At 48.0% G+C, this 15723-nt stretch overlaps 3 protein-coding genes and 4 non-coding genes across 8 annotated transcripts; 2 read left to right on the top strand and 5 right to left on the bottom strand.

Moving 5' to 3' along the window:
- Positions 1–55: 55 nt before the first annotated feature.
- Positions 56–4707, top strand: LOC121676051 (surfeit locus protein 1). The gene is made up of 9 exons (XM_042051976.1): positions 56–180; positions 790–871; positions 991–1118; positions 1472–1554; positions 2329–2520; positions 2802–2874; positions 3248–3410; positions 3969–4050; positions 4229–4707. The coding sequence occupies exons 1-9, from the start codon at positions 94–96 to the stop codon at positions 4293–4295; spliced, it is 957 nt and encodes a 318-aa protein (XP_041907910.1). The 5' UTR covers positions 56–93; the 3' UTR covers positions 4296–4707.
- Positions 4708–5301: 594 nt separating this feature from the next.
- On the bottom strand, positions 5302–9444 carry RPL7A (ribosomal protein L7a). The gene is made up of 8 exons (XM_042051977.1): positions 9376–9444; positions 8718–8838; positions 8143–8292; positions 7251–7391; positions 6853–6932; positions 6387–6517; positions 5926–5995; positions 5302–5465 (listed from the first exon to the last, which is right to left on the bottom strand). Exons 1-8 carry the CDS (start codon positions 9376–9378, stop codon positions 5361–5363), a joined length of 801 nt encoding a protein of 266 aa, XP_041907911.1. The 5' UTR covers positions 9379–9444; the 3' UTR covers positions 5302–5360.
- LOC121676391 lies at positions 6592–6666 on the bottom strand. The gene has a single exon (XR_006020440.1). It is a non-coding gene; the product is annotated as a small nucleolar RNA SNORD36 (small nucleolar RNA).
- Positions 7070–7146, bottom strand: LOC121676396. The gene has a single exon (XR_006020445.1). It is a non-coding gene; the product is annotated as a small nucleolar RNA SNORD36 (small nucleolar RNA).
- Positions 7463–7528, bottom strand: LOC121676398. The gene has a single exon (XR_006020447.1). It is a non-coding gene; the product is annotated as a small nucleolar RNA SNORD24 (small nucleolar RNA).
- On the bottom strand, positions 8360–8432 carry LOC121676397. Its single transcript, XR_006020446.1, has one exon. It is a non-coding gene; the product is annotated as a small nucleolar RNA SNORD24 (small nucleolar RNA).
- On the top strand, positions 9445–15462 carry MED22 (mediator complex subunit 22). 2 transcript variants are annotated; one of them, XM_042051979.1, is made up of 4 exons: positions 9445–9621; positions 10074–10154; positions 10410–10618; positions 14126–15462. In XM_042051979.1, exons 1-4 carry the CDS (start codon positions 9499–9501, stop codon positions 14316–14318), a joined length of 606 nt encoding a protein of 201 aa, XP_041907913.1. In that variant the 5' UTR covers positions 9445–9498; the 3' UTR covers positions 14319–15462. The 2 variants fall into 2 exon arrangements, with proteins under 2 accessions (XP_041907913.1, XP_041907912.1); XM_042051978.1 differs by having other exon boundaries at positions 14120–15462.
- Positions 15463–15723: the final 261 nt, after the last annotated feature.

Raw genomic sequence — 15723 nt, 5'->3', positions numbered from 1 at the left:
GGCGCGTTTCCCGTTCCGGGCCGCGGGCAGGGCGGGGGCGGTGCGGGGGCAGCGGGGCCGGGCCGAGCTGGGCCGGGCCGGGCCGGGGCTGCCATGGCCGCGTTGGTGCTGCGAGCGGGGCCCAAGCTGCTGAGGGAGCGGCGGGGCCGGGGGAGGCTCGGGGCAGCGGGGCCGGGACGGGTAAGCCGCTGATCCTGTCCTCTGATGCTGTCCCCTGATCCAGTCCCTTGATCCAGTTCCCTGATCCAGTTCCCTGATCCTGTCTCCTCATCTGTTCCTTGATCTTGTCCCCTGATCCTGTCCTCTGATCCTGTCCCCTGATCCAGTCTCCTCATCTGTTCCTTGATCTTGTCCCCTCATCCTGTCCCCTGATCATGTCCCTTGATCGTGTCTCCTGATCCCGTCCCTTCGTCCTGTCCCCTCATCCCCTCCCCTCATCCCATCCCTTCGTCCTGTCCCCTCATCCCCTCCCCTCATCCCGTCCCTGCGTCTGTCCCCTGATCCTGTCCCCTGTAGGCCCTTGTTTCTGTCAAGAGTAGATTAAGCTGGTGTGTGTTTGTTGATAGTGTGGATGGAAGTTCATTGCTGTGCTATAGGCAGCTCTGTAACGGATATTTTATTTCATTTAAATTATAACCAAACCCATAGTATTTCAGAGGCGGTTGCTCATTTGAGACTTAAATCAACAGATAAACAATATTTCATGCAATCATCAAGTTAACTGATATCACCTAAATACAAGTTTTATAAAGCAGCGACATTACAAAAGATCGTTCTTATTCTGTGTAGGCATCGCCGTGCTTGATCAGAAGAACATTGTTTGGATATCCCCTAACTAAAGCAGGTTCTGGTCTGGTTCAAAAGACTAGAGGTAAGAAAATATGTCTGGGCTTCTGCCCTGTTTCATCCTAGTACCAAGATGTAATATTTCGTGCAAGAATTTGGCATCTCTTCTCTATAAATCCTGTTCCTCTTTCTGGTTTTCTGTAGATGTTTGTTTGAGGTTCTGCAAACCACAAAGTTCTACAGCAGCTGCTGACACATCTGGAGAGGATACCTTGCTGAAATGGGGCCTTCTCCTGATCCCTCTGACCACCTTTGGTCTTGGCACATGGCAGGTACAAATAAATATTTCATTTTTTCTAGAAGTGATCACTTGAAGGCTGCCAAGTTTTCCCATCTGTTTGATCTAGTTCACACCACAAGCAGGGTAAACATTTGCTGTTATTTTACATTTCTGTTTTCCAAGTGTCCACTTGTAAGTCTTTAAAGGAAGTCTTTTTCTTTTACACTTTTTAGTATAAATACTTCCTCAGATTAAATTCAGTAGCCTCTCTTTTAACTTCTCCAATTACCCTGATTTAGACCAGGTCTGATGAGAAAATTATGGCCAAGGTTTTAAGGCTTGCTGGGGTTGTTATATTGCTCTGTTCAGCCCTAAGGTGTTACTTTTGTGTTTGTTTGCTCCCAGGTTCAGCGGCGCAAGTGGAAATTAGATTTGATTGCACAACTGGCATCAAGAATCACAGCAGATCCCATTCCTCTGACATTAGAGTATGGAAACAGGGATGGTTTGTTGTCTACAGAGCACTGACGGTTTCCTGGGAATATTAGATATGGACCATGCACTACTGAGCTTGTGCTGAACTAACCTGCATGAAAATGAAGGGATGCAACGGGGATTGGGATGTGCCAAGCAAATTAGAAAGAGACACTGATAATTTTTTAATTTTTAGTAAAAGGATAAGTCAGTGCTTTTCTATGGGATACTCTAAATGCATGGGGAAGGATGAATCTCTGTTCAGGAGAATGTGGGATGTAGCTCATACTATTTGTAAACCTCCTGGGGAAAGGAGTTGGTAGCTGGTGTCTGTGATATCCCAAAGAAATTGCTACTACAACAGGGTCTTGGATCAACAGCAGGCCCTGCCCCACATGTGGAGCAGTTGTGTCAGATGTGAGAGAGATTTTTAAGGTCACTTGGTCACCTGGCACAACTCTCAGAAGGGCTCAGTTGGATTTCATGGTCTGGGATGGGAAAGAAACACTTCCCATAGCTGGATGAACAGGCAGTGAGTCCACCTGCTCTGTGATACCTGGGTTGAAAAGAACTACTTCCCTGGGTACTCCTGATAATGTCTATTTGATTCACTGTGATAGTAGAAAAATATTAACCCAGCTGCATATTCCATGAGGTGTTTGTCTTCTGCCTCTGCCAACAGGCTCCAGAGTGAACCATTAGGGAAAAGGAGAATCCCATGATAAAACCTCCCGGCTGAACTCGCCTCTCACAGCCATGATTTTGTTTTGCTCTTGTTCCCCATGCAGCCCCATGGAACTGAAGGAGTTGGAGTACAGACCTGTGAAGGTCCGAGGGCGTTTTGACCACTCCAAGGAGCTCTACATCCTGCCCCGCTCCCTGGTGGACCCCGAGCGCGAAGCCCGGGAAGCCGGGAGGATCACATCCCACCCGGAGAACGGAGCCAACATCGTCACCCCCTTCTACTGCACAGAGCTCGGGTGAGTTCAGGAGAGTCCTGCTCCATGGGAGCACTTGCTTCTCCTTGGAAAAGCTGAATCCTGGTGGTTGGGTTTGCATCAATCAATCCCTGCCTTAAAAGGCATCTCTCAGTCTGTGACATCACTGAGGCTCGATTTGAAATTGTATTTAAATTCCTTTATAATGTGCACTCAGGTGACAGCAAAAGTGGCAGCAAACACGTGGGCTGCTTCTTTCTTTGGTCTTTAATTCTAGGCAGCAGCAGGAATAAATTCCCTTTCATTTCTTTATGTAACTCTAGGGTCATGATTTTGGTCAACCGAGGATTTGTGCCCAGGAAGAAATTGAAACCAGAGACCAGGCTGAAGGGACAGGTACGGGGGATCCAGGGAATTGGGGGTGTTACTTTGTGCCCCTTGGTTACCCAGAGGTACCACTGACCAATCCAGAAAGGCTGGAGCCACATTCAGTAGCATGAGAGGTGACTTAAACAGCCATTGAACTTTTCAAAGACAACAAATCTTTGTTTCCCACCTTTTTGTTAAGTAAATAATGTGTTTTACAAGCAAGGGGCTGTTCTTGTTCTATTTTTTTCCCTGCTGTGTTACAGCACTGCCCCACTACAGGAAACAACCACTTCATTTATGCTCAGACCCTTTAAGTGTCACATTTTCATGACAGGACTCGAAGTGTCAGAATATGAAATCAATCTTGAAAAGATTCCTTTTCTCTCTCTGCACTTCTCAGATTGAAGATGAAATTGATCTCACTGGGGTGGTGAGGTTAACAGAAAAAAGGAAACCCTTTGTGCCTGAAAATAACATTGAAAAAAACCGCTGGCACTACCGGGACCTGGAGGCCATGGCCAAGGTGACCGGTGCTGAGCCCATCTTCATCGATGCAGATTTCAGTAAGTCACAGAGGAACCCAGCCCCACATCCAATTTACATCACCCTCCCTCCCTTTCCCCTCAGTTCTCTTCCTGTGCTCTGCCAGCCCACTGTTTTGAAGGTGACAGGGAGCCTACAACAGAGCTGGAGAAAGACTTTTGTCAGGAGCATCGAAGATAGGACAAGGGGGAATGGCTTCAAACTGCCAGAGGGCAAGGTTAGATGGGATATTGGGAAGAAATTCTTCCCTGGGAGGGTGGGGAGGCCCTGGCACAGGGTGCCCAGAGAAGCTGTGGCTGCCCCATCCCTGCAAGTGTCCAAGGCCAGGTTGGACAGGGCTTGGAGCAACCTGGGATCAGTGGAAGGTGTCCCTGCCCATGGCAGAGGGGTGGAACAAGATGATTTTTAAGGTCCCTTCCAACCCAAACCATTCTGGGATTCTATGAACTTGGGAACGCCACTGCCTGAGGAAGTGCAGGGTATCCACCAGACTTGCCACACCTTCTTCCCCTCTTACCCACAGTGCAGCTCCACGCTGTGCAGACCAAAGATTTACCTTGGCTGTGTTGTCCCTGCAGGAAGCACAGTCCCGGGGGGGCCCATCGGGGGCCAGACCAGGGTGAGCCTGCGGAACGAGCACATGCAGTACATCGTCACCTGGTAAGAGGAACCTGCCCCGGGCTGCTTTGGAATGCCTGCGTGAGCTCTTGAGTTACAAAAGCCCAGTTTTAACCTAAATAGCTTGTGCTAGGTGATTTGACTTCGTTATTGCAGCTGTCCTTAGTAGGGAGGTCCAGTCCAGCCTGGAAAAGTGCCAATGTGTGATTTTCTCTCATAGGTACAGCTTGTGTGCTGCAACTGCCTTCTTGTGGTACAAGAAATTTATACAGAAGCTACCTTTGTGAGGGCTGGGAAGTAACTTTGTGCTACAGTCAAGAGCAGACTTTTACAGATGACAGGAGCCTGATCAGTCCTAAATAACTGAAGCACCTGGAATTTCAGAGCAGTTTCAGCAAACACGTGCAGCTATCAAGCTGCAAATAGACTTTAAGCAACCCCTGCAAACTGAGCTCCCACCAGTGTGATTTGGCTGCAGCGTGGGAGCACTGAACTTCAACGTGAATCACAAGGATACGTTTTTCTGTCATGGTTGGTTGGAAGCTACATTTTAACATCTGCACTGTTATTTTCTTTAAGAAAAATCCAAAGGATTTTGTGAATCAGCCTTTTTGCAGCAAGTAGTCATTCCTGAAGTCAGGAATGGCTCACAGCAGTTGCAGCCGAATAAATAAAGGCCTGCAGGTCTTTGCCTTGTGACTTGCACCTTGCATCTTACACAGAACAGCAGCAGACCTGAATTAGAGGTTATTGTGGACACTCAGGTCTAGCTGGGGAAGGCCTGTGGCTTTGCAAAAGGATGAGGGCTGGCAAAAACAAGCACCTACCACAGCTGGAACCTGGGTAATCTCCACACTGCCACCACACCAAGTCAGCACTCAGAAAAGAACAGAACTGCAGGAAGGTCTTGATTCTTCCCCCCTCAGCCTGCCTTCACTGGAGGAGGCACTGCAACCCTGGAAGGTTTTAACACTGTGCATAACCCACACTGTAACCCAGCCCTAAGTACTAGTGGAGAAATCAAGTACCATTCCCAATTTAGATTTGCAAAACCAAGCCAGGCTTAAAGCCAGAACTAGCCCAGCCCAACTTCATGATCCCAGAGCATGCTGGGCTGTGTGTTCAAGAGAGAGGAGTTACTATACAGGACTAGTAATTAAGGGAAGTTGTACCAAGTAAATAACCAGCTCTGTGCAGCTGTTTTTGCACAGCAGTGTTCTGTCACTGGGAAGGGCACAAAAGTACAGCAATGCCACTGTGCTACTCCCTGCCCAGAACACTCCCACAAACAGAGACACTGGAACAGCTGGGGTTTATTATGTACAGAAAACACGGTGCAATGCAGTACATCTTCAGCCCAGCTTCGTGGCCAGTTCTTTAGCCTTTGCTTTCTCGAGCTTTGCAATGCGAGCCACCGATTTTGGACCCAGGACATTCCCGCCCCAGTGACGACGGATCTGCAAGGGAGGGACAACAGGTTAGAGGCCTCATTCCACCTCTTACTGTATCACTCAATTCTGCACAAGGGGAAGAGCTCCCTCAACTAGAAAGTCCTACACATTTCAAGCACTGCACTACATTTTGGGGTAGCAAAGAGAAAAGCTTAAGATCTTTCCCAGTGAGGGATACTGGATTCAGCTATCCCGTAACTCCTGGATTTGGGGGATGGAGTTTAGCTTAGCAAAAGCTGCTGCCCCCTCTACAATCCTTGCCCTGGGGTTGCTGTTTACTTCTAACCTGGTGACAGCTTTCACATTTTACCCCATCTTCAGGTAAAGAATTTGAGTACACTGTAAGAAAACCCAGGTATAACACACCCAAGAACTATAAACTGATGTCACTATGTCCCATTTCTCTGGGAAGCTTTTGGGAATGTTCACAGTATAAAGACAAGGCCAAGAGCCCAGAGAAACTTACCTCATCATATCTGTCATTGTAGTTGGTCTTGACAGCCTCCACCAGCTTGGCAAGAGCTCCCTTATCCTCCCTGTTGGTGACAGTTTTAGTTCCTTTAGAGTCTCGATTTAACATTTTCTGTTAATATTTTGCCACAGAATTTGAGAGCTTCTAGTGGCAACCCAATTTTTCAGGTTAAGCAAAAGCATCACTTGCAAAGCATAAACACTCAGAATCTTGCACTGCTCAGGTTAAGGCTAACAGTTCTACATAGATTTTAGAGTAACCACCCTTTTGGTAAACCAAAATAATCTGCACCTTCAAGACCTGATAGAGGCATTTTTATCAGACATTACAGAGGTGGTATTTTAATTTTACTACTTTAGAGAGACCCAAGCTGGCCACCCACCTGCTCTAGAGCCTGTGCTTAGGGCAGTTTGCTTTCTCCACAACAGAATCAAGTGAGCTCCCAGAACACTTACGGGTTAACCTGGGTGAAGGCCACGGAGGTGCAGGTCTTCCTGTGGACCAGTCTGCCCAGCCTGGCTTTACCCTTGATGATGCAGTAGGGAACCCCCATCTTGCGGCACAGGGCTGGCAGGAAAACCACCAGCTGAAAGGGAAGGGAGTGCTGAGGAACTGAGGGAGAACATCCCTTTGTGCTGGGTGCCAGCCTCGGCTGTGGCAATTGCTCAGTGTTAAAAAGCTCGTTTTGCTCTTCACTGCTGGGTTCAGGTGAAGAAATTCAAAACATCATTGCAAGGGCCCAGCCTCGCTGTCAAACCAGGACAACTACAAACATGCATACACATCCCAGTTCTGGTAAATGTGTGGGGTTTTTTTAATGGATTCTCTCTCATGCAATAAGTTTGTCCTAAAATGCATTTTTGCCTTAAAAGCACTTCTGAGCCCACCCTAAGTTACACAGGTAGGCTGTAACATGCTCACCTCAATAGGGTCTACATCGTGGGCAATAACAACAAGCTGAGCTTTCTTGTTCTCCACCAGAGTTGTGACAGTATTAATACCTGAAAAACAAGTTCTAGATAAGCTTTGTTTCCTCTCAGTTCATTTTTAAAGCTCTGATTCCACACCACAGCATCACTATGGAAGTTACAAAAACTTTTCACATCAGGGCACAAAGACACTTCATGGACAATTTGCTAAAGCTCAGGGTTAAAAAGCTCGTCTGTTTTGCTCTTCACTTTGAGCTCAGGTGAAGAAATTCATACATCATTGCCATAGCTTGTCCAAGCCTGTCTGGTTGAAGAACCAACTCTTCCATCAGTTTTCTCTCTCACCAAGTGCCACACTCCCATATTCCATCAGCTCAGGTACAAAGTTACCTGCTCGGAGGACCGGTGGCCGCTTGGTTGGAGCATCGCCCTTTCCTGCAGCTTTCTGCTCAGCACGAGCCAGTAGCCTCTGCTTCTTCTCTTGCTTATTTTCAGGCCTGTATTTGTGTGCCAGCTTCAGAAGCTGTGTAGCTGGAAGAGAACACCTACTAATTAGTTGCATGACCTGAAAATCTAAGCATTACTTTTTAAAAATACTGCAGTGCATCAGCGATCTTGGTGGTTGTCATCACATTTCTTTACACAGCAAAAAGTGATCATCATCTGCACAGTCCAAGAGAAGAACACTCAGAGGTGCATCTGCATGCACCTCTGATGGCACTGAGAGCTCCTTGACTGTCTGCATGAGGAAATGCCTGTGGACCCCCACAGCAATTATGGTTACAGGTGGTGCACTGGCTCCTTTAAAGCAAGGAATCTACAAGGAGGAAATTATTATACCAAGTCCAAAGTTTTTTACATAGACTCATTCACAGAAGACCCCTAAATCCCTTCTTCCTTCAGTGCCAGCCAGTAGGATGCTGGTTTTCCCCCAAAACCTCCCCTTCTATAGATTTCTCAATCTGTTTACACCACCCTGGGCAGTTTCTATATCAAGCTGGAAGAATGAAATCACAGTTAAGATTTAACACAGCGTTTGAATCAGTAAATAGAGCTTTGCTATTTTCTAAATCCCTTTCCAGGGTACACAGCAGCAATCCAAGATTTAAGCCAGCAAATTGATTTTGACACCACCCTGGTCACTATTAAAGCCTCCCTAAAATGCTTCCACAGATACACCCCAGCTTACCTTTGTTAAGGCTTATTTTGGTTTGTTCCCCTTCCCTGAAGCACATCCCATTTACAACCCAAGCCAAGAGAACCTTGTGGGGCACATCCTCACCTGTCTGGCGATCCAGGGCCTGGGTGAACTGGTTGATGGCAGGAGGCACCTTCAGGCGCTTGTAGAGGATGGACCTCTGGCGCTGCAGCCGGATGTAGCGTGGCCATTTCACAAACCGGGTGAGGTCACGCTTGGGCTGGATATCCTGTCCTAAAAAACACAGCCTTTAGCTCAGGACTGCCCCAAATCCAGAGCAGCAGCACAGGAACAGCACAGGAGCATCAGTGATCTTGGTGGTGATGTGTCAGCACGACCACTCAGATAGCAAATATTCTTTCACATCATCTGCGCCCCGTACAAGAATGGCACTGCACAAGTCTGGAGCGATTTCCCACAGAACATGAAAAAGGGAAACACTCATCCCAGTAGGATCATATAACGAATCCGTGTAATAAGGGAAATTGGGCAAATTGTCCAATATCACCTTCATATGGACAGTTATTAACTGCAGGCAGCAAAACAACTGCCTTCATCACCCTCTCCCCTCTGCAGCAGTTATTTGTTTATAATTCAGATATCTTTCATTGAACAAGAAAAAAACATGGAGAAAATATCCCAAATATCCACATACTCACCAATGCCAAAATTCTTGGGCCTCTTCTCGAAGAGGGGATTGACAACCTTCTTGGCCTCCTGCTTCTTGACTACAGCAGGGGCCGGGGCCACCTTCTTGCCTTTGGCCTTCTTTCCTTTCGGCTGCAAGCAAGAAACACACTCTGTCTTCTTTCGCCTCCAAAACTTGCGTGCTTGGACAAGTTACCAGCCCACCCTGGAAATGCATTTATTTTCCTAAGCGTTTCACCAGCCTGGCGGCCTCCCATGCTCATCCTGCTCTTCTAGAGAGAGCAAATCCTTCGCTTTGCCTTTACGAGCTTTATGGACCTCCCCGCGAGGGAAAGGATTAAACCGAGCGTGCTGATCACTTCTCTCGGCCCGGCGCTCCCCGACAGCAGCCGAGATACCCTCACCGCGCGTCACTGACCACCGCGATCCCACCTACCCCGGGAACCCGCTGCGGCCTGCCCGGGCTGCCCAAGCCGGCAGCAGCCGCAGTTCCCCAGCGCGAGCGGGCAGGCCCATATGCGGCCTTCCCCCATCACCGCAAACCGGGCACGAGACACCGCTCCACCGCCTCCCCCGGCTGCCGAGCACCCGCGCGGTGCGGATGACGGCGGGCAGCCCCGGATGGCGGCGGATGGCCCCGGCCCCCCCCGCGCCGCCGCCATCACTCACCATCTTGGGCAGCGGGAGAGAAAGGCGGAGCGGTGCATGCTGGGAAATATCTACGGGGCGCGAGATCTCGCGAGAGCGCGGGAGGGGCGGGGCCGGAGGGGCTGGTGAGGGGCGGGCGCGGCAATGGCGCAGCCCCGGGTGCTGCCCCAGAGCAAGGAGACCCTGCTGCAGTCCTACAACAAGCGCCTCAAGGACGATGTCAAGTCCATCATGGACAACTTCACCGAGATCATCAAGACGGCCAAGGTGGGCCTGAGCGGGATCTCCCCCGCGGGAGCACCCCGGCTGCTAAGTGGAAAAGGGCGGGGGCACTGAGGAGGAAGGGGCTGTGAGGGAAGAGCGAAGCCCGTGAGCGGGGAGGGGAGGACCCTTCATAGAATCTCTGAATGTTAAGGGCTTAAAAGGGACCGTAAAGATCGTCTCGTTCCACCCCCTGCCATGGGCAGGGACACCTTCCACCAGACCAGGTTGCTCCAAGCCCCGTTCAACCTGGCCTTGAACACTATGTGTGAATTGAACTGTAATTCACATACAGATGCGAATTTCGCAAATGTAATGTGCGATCTCATTTCACATCTATAGGAAATTCACACACATATGCACATATATATATTCCCATATATAATACCTTATAGCGTAGTAATTGTCTGTTTGGATTTTAAATACATTGAGGCGGATTTGTGTACTTACTTTTTTAGATCGAGGATGAAACTCAAGTCTCTCGAGCAACCCAGGGTGAACAAGATAACTACGAGATGCATGTCAGAGCTGCAAATATTGTGAGTGGCACTGTCCTGTTCAGATCTGTGGGCAGCACATCCTGCAAGGGCTTTTGGGTTCATTACTGGATCTTTATAACATTCCCAAGGACTGCTGCCAGGAGAGTAACCTGATGTTTGGGGTGACTGGGGAAGGCTAGGTCAGAATTTTGTCAGAATCCTCATGTAATGTGGGAGTTTTTATCCAAAGTTTGGGCTGAAGGAGCAGCTGGGGAGAGCTCTGTTCTGATGTGTGATTTTTCTCGCTGCTGCAAGGTCCGAGCTGGCGAGTCCCTGATGAAACTCGTGTCTGACCTGAAGCAGTTCTTGATCCTCAATGATTTCCCCTCTGTGAACGAGGCCATCAACCAGCGCAACCAGCAGCTGAGGAGTCTGCAGGAGGAGTGTGACAAGAAGCTGATTGCGCTGCGGGATGAGATCTCCATTGACCTGTACGAGCTAGAAGAAGAATATTACTCTTCCAGGTACAAATAGGGCAGTGGACTCTGCCTTACAACTATAGGCCTTTTTGGGGTAGTTAGTCCAGACCATCAAGTAGCCCTTAAAGTATAGGTGTTGAGAATGTTCCCAAAAATTTTTAGTCCTACTTTTAATTAGGTCAAACTCTTTTTCTGCAACTAAAGCAACTGCCTTTTCCTTGTAGATATTCTACAGGGTATAAATGTCCTGATGAAGGAGTTGTTCACAGCATCCCAGGTTTGATAGGTAATTTCCTTAGGTTTCTGTTGTAATCCTTAGAAAAGGAAATGAATTCCCTTGGGGGAAATCCCTCTGAAGGAGCCTCTGGCTCTCTCCCTAGAGACCAGCTTTCTGAGCTGGGTCCTGATGTCACCACACCTTCGTGGTGAGTCCTTTCACAAGTGACCTGGTCACACATTGTGCCTTTTCCTTCACGGTCCACTGCCTCCAGTCCTGCTGGGGTCAGCATTTGCAAGGAGCAAACAAACTTGCTCAGTTTCACTGCATTATGAAGTATTGCGATAGGATTTTCTAAGGAATGACTTATTACTGATTTGTTTGTGGGATTTTTAGTATTTTTACTAAAAAAATAAGCCTCTTACCTAGCAAACAGACTTTAGAGAATTCAGACACTTTATTTTTTATTTTTTTCGTCATGCACTCCAGCACTTCTAGTTAATGATGCAGTAAATGAAAGCAGAAGAAAACAAATGCAAACGTGGTTATTTTGGCTGCACTTTCCAAGCTAAGTGAAGTCAGTGCAATAATACTAGGACTTTTAAACAAAACTTTAAAACAATCTTATTTAAAATTTCAATGACCAGGTTTTCTACATTTCACTTTTCCTTTTTTTCTAAAAATGCTGAATGCCTATAATAACCCCAGCTAAGTCAACTAAATTGCTCAGTATCTTTGAATGTAAGGCCATTGTTTATGAGTAATATATATTTTAAGAGTAAAAAGATAATAATATGACACAGCTTAGAGGTAAAAGTGAAGAGTTGTTTTTCAAACTTTATTCAGTTTTTTGCGGAAGCTGTGATGATCACAAACCCAAGCACCTGTGCAGGTGCTGATAGGTCCATGACATAGCAGTGAGCTTATCCAAAGGGATGTGGTGTGGGATGAGAGTGCCCCACATGTGCCACGCATGCTTCACTCACCCTGTCCCCAGACTGCCACCACTGTGTGCTGGTCACTCACTTTTGGACTGAGGGGTTCTGACCGTGCTGGCATGGTCTGTTCACCTGCCTGGCCCCAGGTGCCACATAAAGCAACCCTTGCTGACAGAACTGACATGGAAGCACAAATGTTGGTGTACATCAGATGGATTTGCCTTCCTGCTCTTTCTTATTGGTCCTGAGGTGAGGAAACCTGGCAACTCTGCAGAGCTGTGGTCTGACACTTGTGATCATGTAGCACTTGGTCGTTTGCTTTTAGCACTTCCTCCCTTCCTGTGCTCTTTCCTGTCTTTTTCTGCACCAAAGAAATTGTGTCTGTGTAAATACAGAAACAGCGATTTATTCAAAGTCCTTTTATAATTAGAATACTACAATATTTTTAATGAAATCTTATTGTCTAATGTGGGGGAAGGGTTTCTGTTATGTCACAGCCATGTTTCAGTGGCTGTAAACACAACAGCCTGTTTGCCCCCGAAGGGGAGTTTCTTGCTGTCCTGGCAGCCCTGGGATACCTCTCAGTTGTAGGGTCGGGTGTTTGCCAGGCTTTTTATGTGCACATGGGGCTTTTGATGAGACCCAAAACCAGATCCTTGAAACTGGACCCAAGAAGATTGTCCTGAAGGAATCTTTGCTTTCCTGCCCTGTGTTCAAGTAGTTTCCTAGAGCTGTCCCTCTGCACTCAGACTGGCTGGGTGCCTCAGGGGAGTAGTGAAGTCCCTTCCATGCCCTGAGGAGCCCTCCTAGGACAGAGCAGCAGGCTGGCCACTGCTCCTGGGGGCTGTGCAGAGCTGCTCACTGACCCTGACTTCTGAGGAGTGTTACCTGAGAGGTGGAGCTCAGACTCTGAACTGTTCTAACTGGGGCAGCAGGAGAAACAGTCATGCTTCTGACACAGCTGAAATGTGGTTAGTAACTCCCCTGCCATGATGTGTGGATGCTGTGGTCAGGTTCTCCTGGGAAATCGTGGCCTGAGGTCCATGACAGAACAGGAGTTACAGTTCTGGTTCAGTCCTGAAGGTCTTTGTTAACTGAACCCAGCTCCGCTGTGTTGGGGGCTCATCTTCCAGAGGATTTTACAGAGGCCCAGATATAAAACATGTATCCACTGCCTTCTCACTTCTCCTGCAAAGCCAGCTGGGTGATGCTGCCAGAAAAGAGTTCAGCTTGCAACTAGTGCTTTGTGTGCTTGTTCCCCAAAGTGGTAACTGCAAGTCCAGCTTGCCTTCTCTCATCCTAACCCCCAGACCTGCATTTGTGTTCCATTGCTCCCTCCTCTGAGATCACAGGAGCTGTCTTGAGTGTGGGGTTAAATCTCACGTTTCATGTTTGTGCAATATGAACTGTCTCATATTTCTATACTTAAAATATTTCCCTAAGCATCAATCCATACATTACAAATGTAAATAAAGCTGCAACAACAAAATCACTTGACCCATTGGGTTTGTTTTTCTCTGAATGCAAGCTGCTTTCTGCTCCAGCACTCACTTTGTCTTGGGTGTCTCTTGTGTATGCAGCTCCCTCTTCTCTTTGGGATTTGTGTTGGTTTTGTTCCAGTTCCTTCCATGTTTCTTTTTAGTTTTGGCCCTTCCACATTATGTTTTCCTCAGAGCACGGGGAAGAATTAGCCAGTTGTTTAAAAACCTTATTTTCCCACACTGCTGGTTCATCCAGTGTTGGAATCCAGCCAGCTGCTTTTAGAAGCACTGTTAGCTCAGGCTCTTTGGAAAAAGGCAGGAGCTGTCAGTACTTTATAATCAAACTGGGAAGCTTCAATGGAAGACCCAAACCTCTGGAGCACTTTTTGGAAGGGCAAGGGTGCAAATAAGTTTCTTCTTTATTGTGACAGGGACAGACCCCAAAACAATTGTGGCAGGTTTTTTTCTGAAGTGAAATTAGAGCAGGATTTCTATTTTTTTCCTCACATAGGTTGCAGTCTAGTTCCAAGTAAAAAAATTGTGGGTAAGGTCCATGTCTCACTCACCAGTAGCAGAACTGCCATATTTGGCGGTGCCAGGACTTCAGCTCAGATCTTTTCAGAGACTTGGAGTGTCTGGACTAGAATTGAGCCTCTGTTTCATTTTGTAGCCACAGTTTTGTCTCTGAAATTGCCCCAGTCTTCATCAGGCCCTTAGAGGGGGGTGTCTTAGGAAAGGCCAGTGTCACACGACTTGGGATGATTTCATGAACACAGACCTTACATCCAGCATTTTTTTTGCCATTTTCTTAATGTTTTGCTTCTGTCTTGCTCCCTCCACCCTTTCCATCCCTCCCCTCCTCTGTCACCACACCTGCTCTCTCCTCACTGGGGTTGTTTATTCTGGAAAGCTACAGTCTGTGTGACAGCAATGATCTCCCACTGTGCGAAGCCTACTGGAGACAAGACTTTGCCACGCTGTCCCCCGAGAGCCTCTCGATGCCTCTGGCAGCTGCCACAGCAGAGCAGAGCGTTGCCACCTCGCAGAGTTCCACCCCGTCGCACCCGCACGTGAACGGGCACGGGGCGGGCCCCGCCGAGCATTCCTGAAGAGGATCCGCTGCTGCCGGGTGCGGCTCATCCAGTGATGACCCTGCCCCTGCCGCAGCGCCGCGCTGCTGGAAGTCTTCCTCCTGCTGTGCTGAGCAAGCGGCTCCTGCTGTCGGGAGGAGGCACTGGAGCTGTGCTGGCAGATTTCTGCTCCCTGCGTGTGCTTCCTCCACCCCAGGACCTTGCCAGGAGTGTTCCTGTCCCTTAAGAGATAGAGATAAGTAGACACAAAGTGTATCTCGTTATAACAAATTAGAGTCAGGTTTGCTTTAGCGTGATAGTTACGTGTAGAGTTCATTAGAAGTCCAGTTTGTTTCCGTGTGAGTGTTGGGAGTTGAATTTCTTTGGGATAAACTTGAGCCAAATGTGGGCACAGTGAGTGTGTTGGGGTTTTTACTCTGCTTCCCAAGGTTATTGACATTCTGGCTGCTTTAAAAGCTCTCTCAGGATGGCATCCGACAACCTCTGGTCTACTGTAAAGAGTCTTATAGTATTTTTACACAACAGTCTTCACTGTCAAAATGCTTTACAAACTTGAACTCTTGCTTTGGGAGGAGGCTCCCAGGAGACCCTTATGGAACAGCAGTGTTCCCCCCTTGGAAGACCAACAGGCAGACAGGGATCAGACTGAGGGATCAACGATGCCACGTGCTCAAAACCACAAAGAGAAGCAGTGTCATGCTTTAGTCAGTCGATTCCTTCTTCAGTGTTTACACAGAAATTCCTATTAACAGTCTGAGCTAACACGGAGCCACTGTTTATGTTGGCTTTTAGTTTTGTCTAATGAAAACATCTTGAGAGCAGTGAGGGATACTCGGTAACTCTCCGTTTCCTTCCAAAGAAACACATTTGGTGCTTGGTCTGCAGCTGTTCAGCAGCTCAGCATGCCTTGGCTCGAGCTGTGCAGCTGAAAGGGAGATGCCACTGAACTGGAACACTGTCAGCACAGCTCGGTGTCACGGGCACCACAGAGCCACCAGGGCATTCCAACAACTGAGCTGAGCTTCCCCAGCTTTCTGCTGTAATGTTTCATTTCTTAGGATGTGGATTTTGCTATTATTTTTTTGTTGTTGTTTCTTTTTCTTCTATTCCATTTATTTTTGTAATTAGGTGATTTAATAAAACTGTTTTGTATAATTTTTAAGGCGTGTGTTTTCAGCCACGAGGCTTTGTGGAAGTGTCCCAATATGAGCGTGCACATGCAATGGGATTAAGCGTTCCCTTGCAGGCTGTGAAAAAAACCCTGCTCTGCGCAGCTGTTCCCGTACAGGGGCTGCAGAAACCATCACGAATTTCGCCCGTGCTCCGGGGACCTCACCCCCGTGCAGGGGGAAGCTCGGTTTTGCCCTACAATATAGGGGCAAGGAAAGGTTTGGGAGGTGCGGCGGAGGCGAGCCGGAGGCTG

The sequence above is a fragment of the Corvus kubaryi genome, unplaced genomic scaffold (assembly GCF_017639235.1).
Source record: "Corvus kubaryi isolate FWS band 111438036 unplaced genomic scaffold, C.kubaryi_AGA036_p1.0 78, whole genome shotgun sequence".
Taxonomy (NCBI): Eukaryota; Metazoa; Chordata; class Aves; order Passeriformes; family Corvidae; genus Corvus; species Corvus kubaryi.
This window is presented reverse-complemented; position numbering and strand designations above follow the sequence as displayed.

Bases quoted from the DNA above. Each gene is read 5' to 3' on its own strand.
- MED22 (XM_042051978.1), top strand. From the start codon at position 9,499: ATGGCGCAGCCCCGGGTGCTGCCCCAGAGCAAGGAGACCCTGCTGCAG. The intron at 9,622-10,073 runs GTGGGCCTGAGC...TTACTTTTTTAG, and splicing joins AGATCATCAAGACGGCCAAG to ATCGAGGATGAAACTCAAGT. The intron at 10,155-10,409 runs GTGAGTGGCACT...CGCTGCTGCAAG, and splicing joins ATGTCAGAGCTGCAAATATT to GTCCGAGCTGGCGAGTCCCT.
- RPL7A (XM_042051977.1), bottom strand. The intron at 6,518-6,852 runs GTGAGCATGTTA...CTTCCCTTTCAG, and splicing joins ACGATGTAGACCCTATTGAG to CTGGTGGTTTTCCTGCCAGC. The intron at 5,996-6,386 runs GTAAGTGTTCTG...TGTCACCAACAG, and splicing joins GCCTTCACCCAGGTTAACCC to GGAGGATAAGGGAGCTCTTG.
- LOC121676051 (XM_042051976.1), top strand. From the start codon at position 94: ATGGCCGCGTTGGTGCTGCGAGCGGGGCCCAAGCTGCTGAGGGAGCGG. The intron at 2,521-2,801 runs GTGAGTTCAGGA...ATGTAACTCTAG, and splicing joins TTCTACTGCACAGAGCTCGG to GGTCATGATTTTGGTCAACC. The intron at 3,411-3,968 runs GTAAGTCACAGA...TTGTCCCTGCAG, and splicing joins CTTCATCGATGCAGATTTCA to GAAGCACAGTCCCGGGGGGG.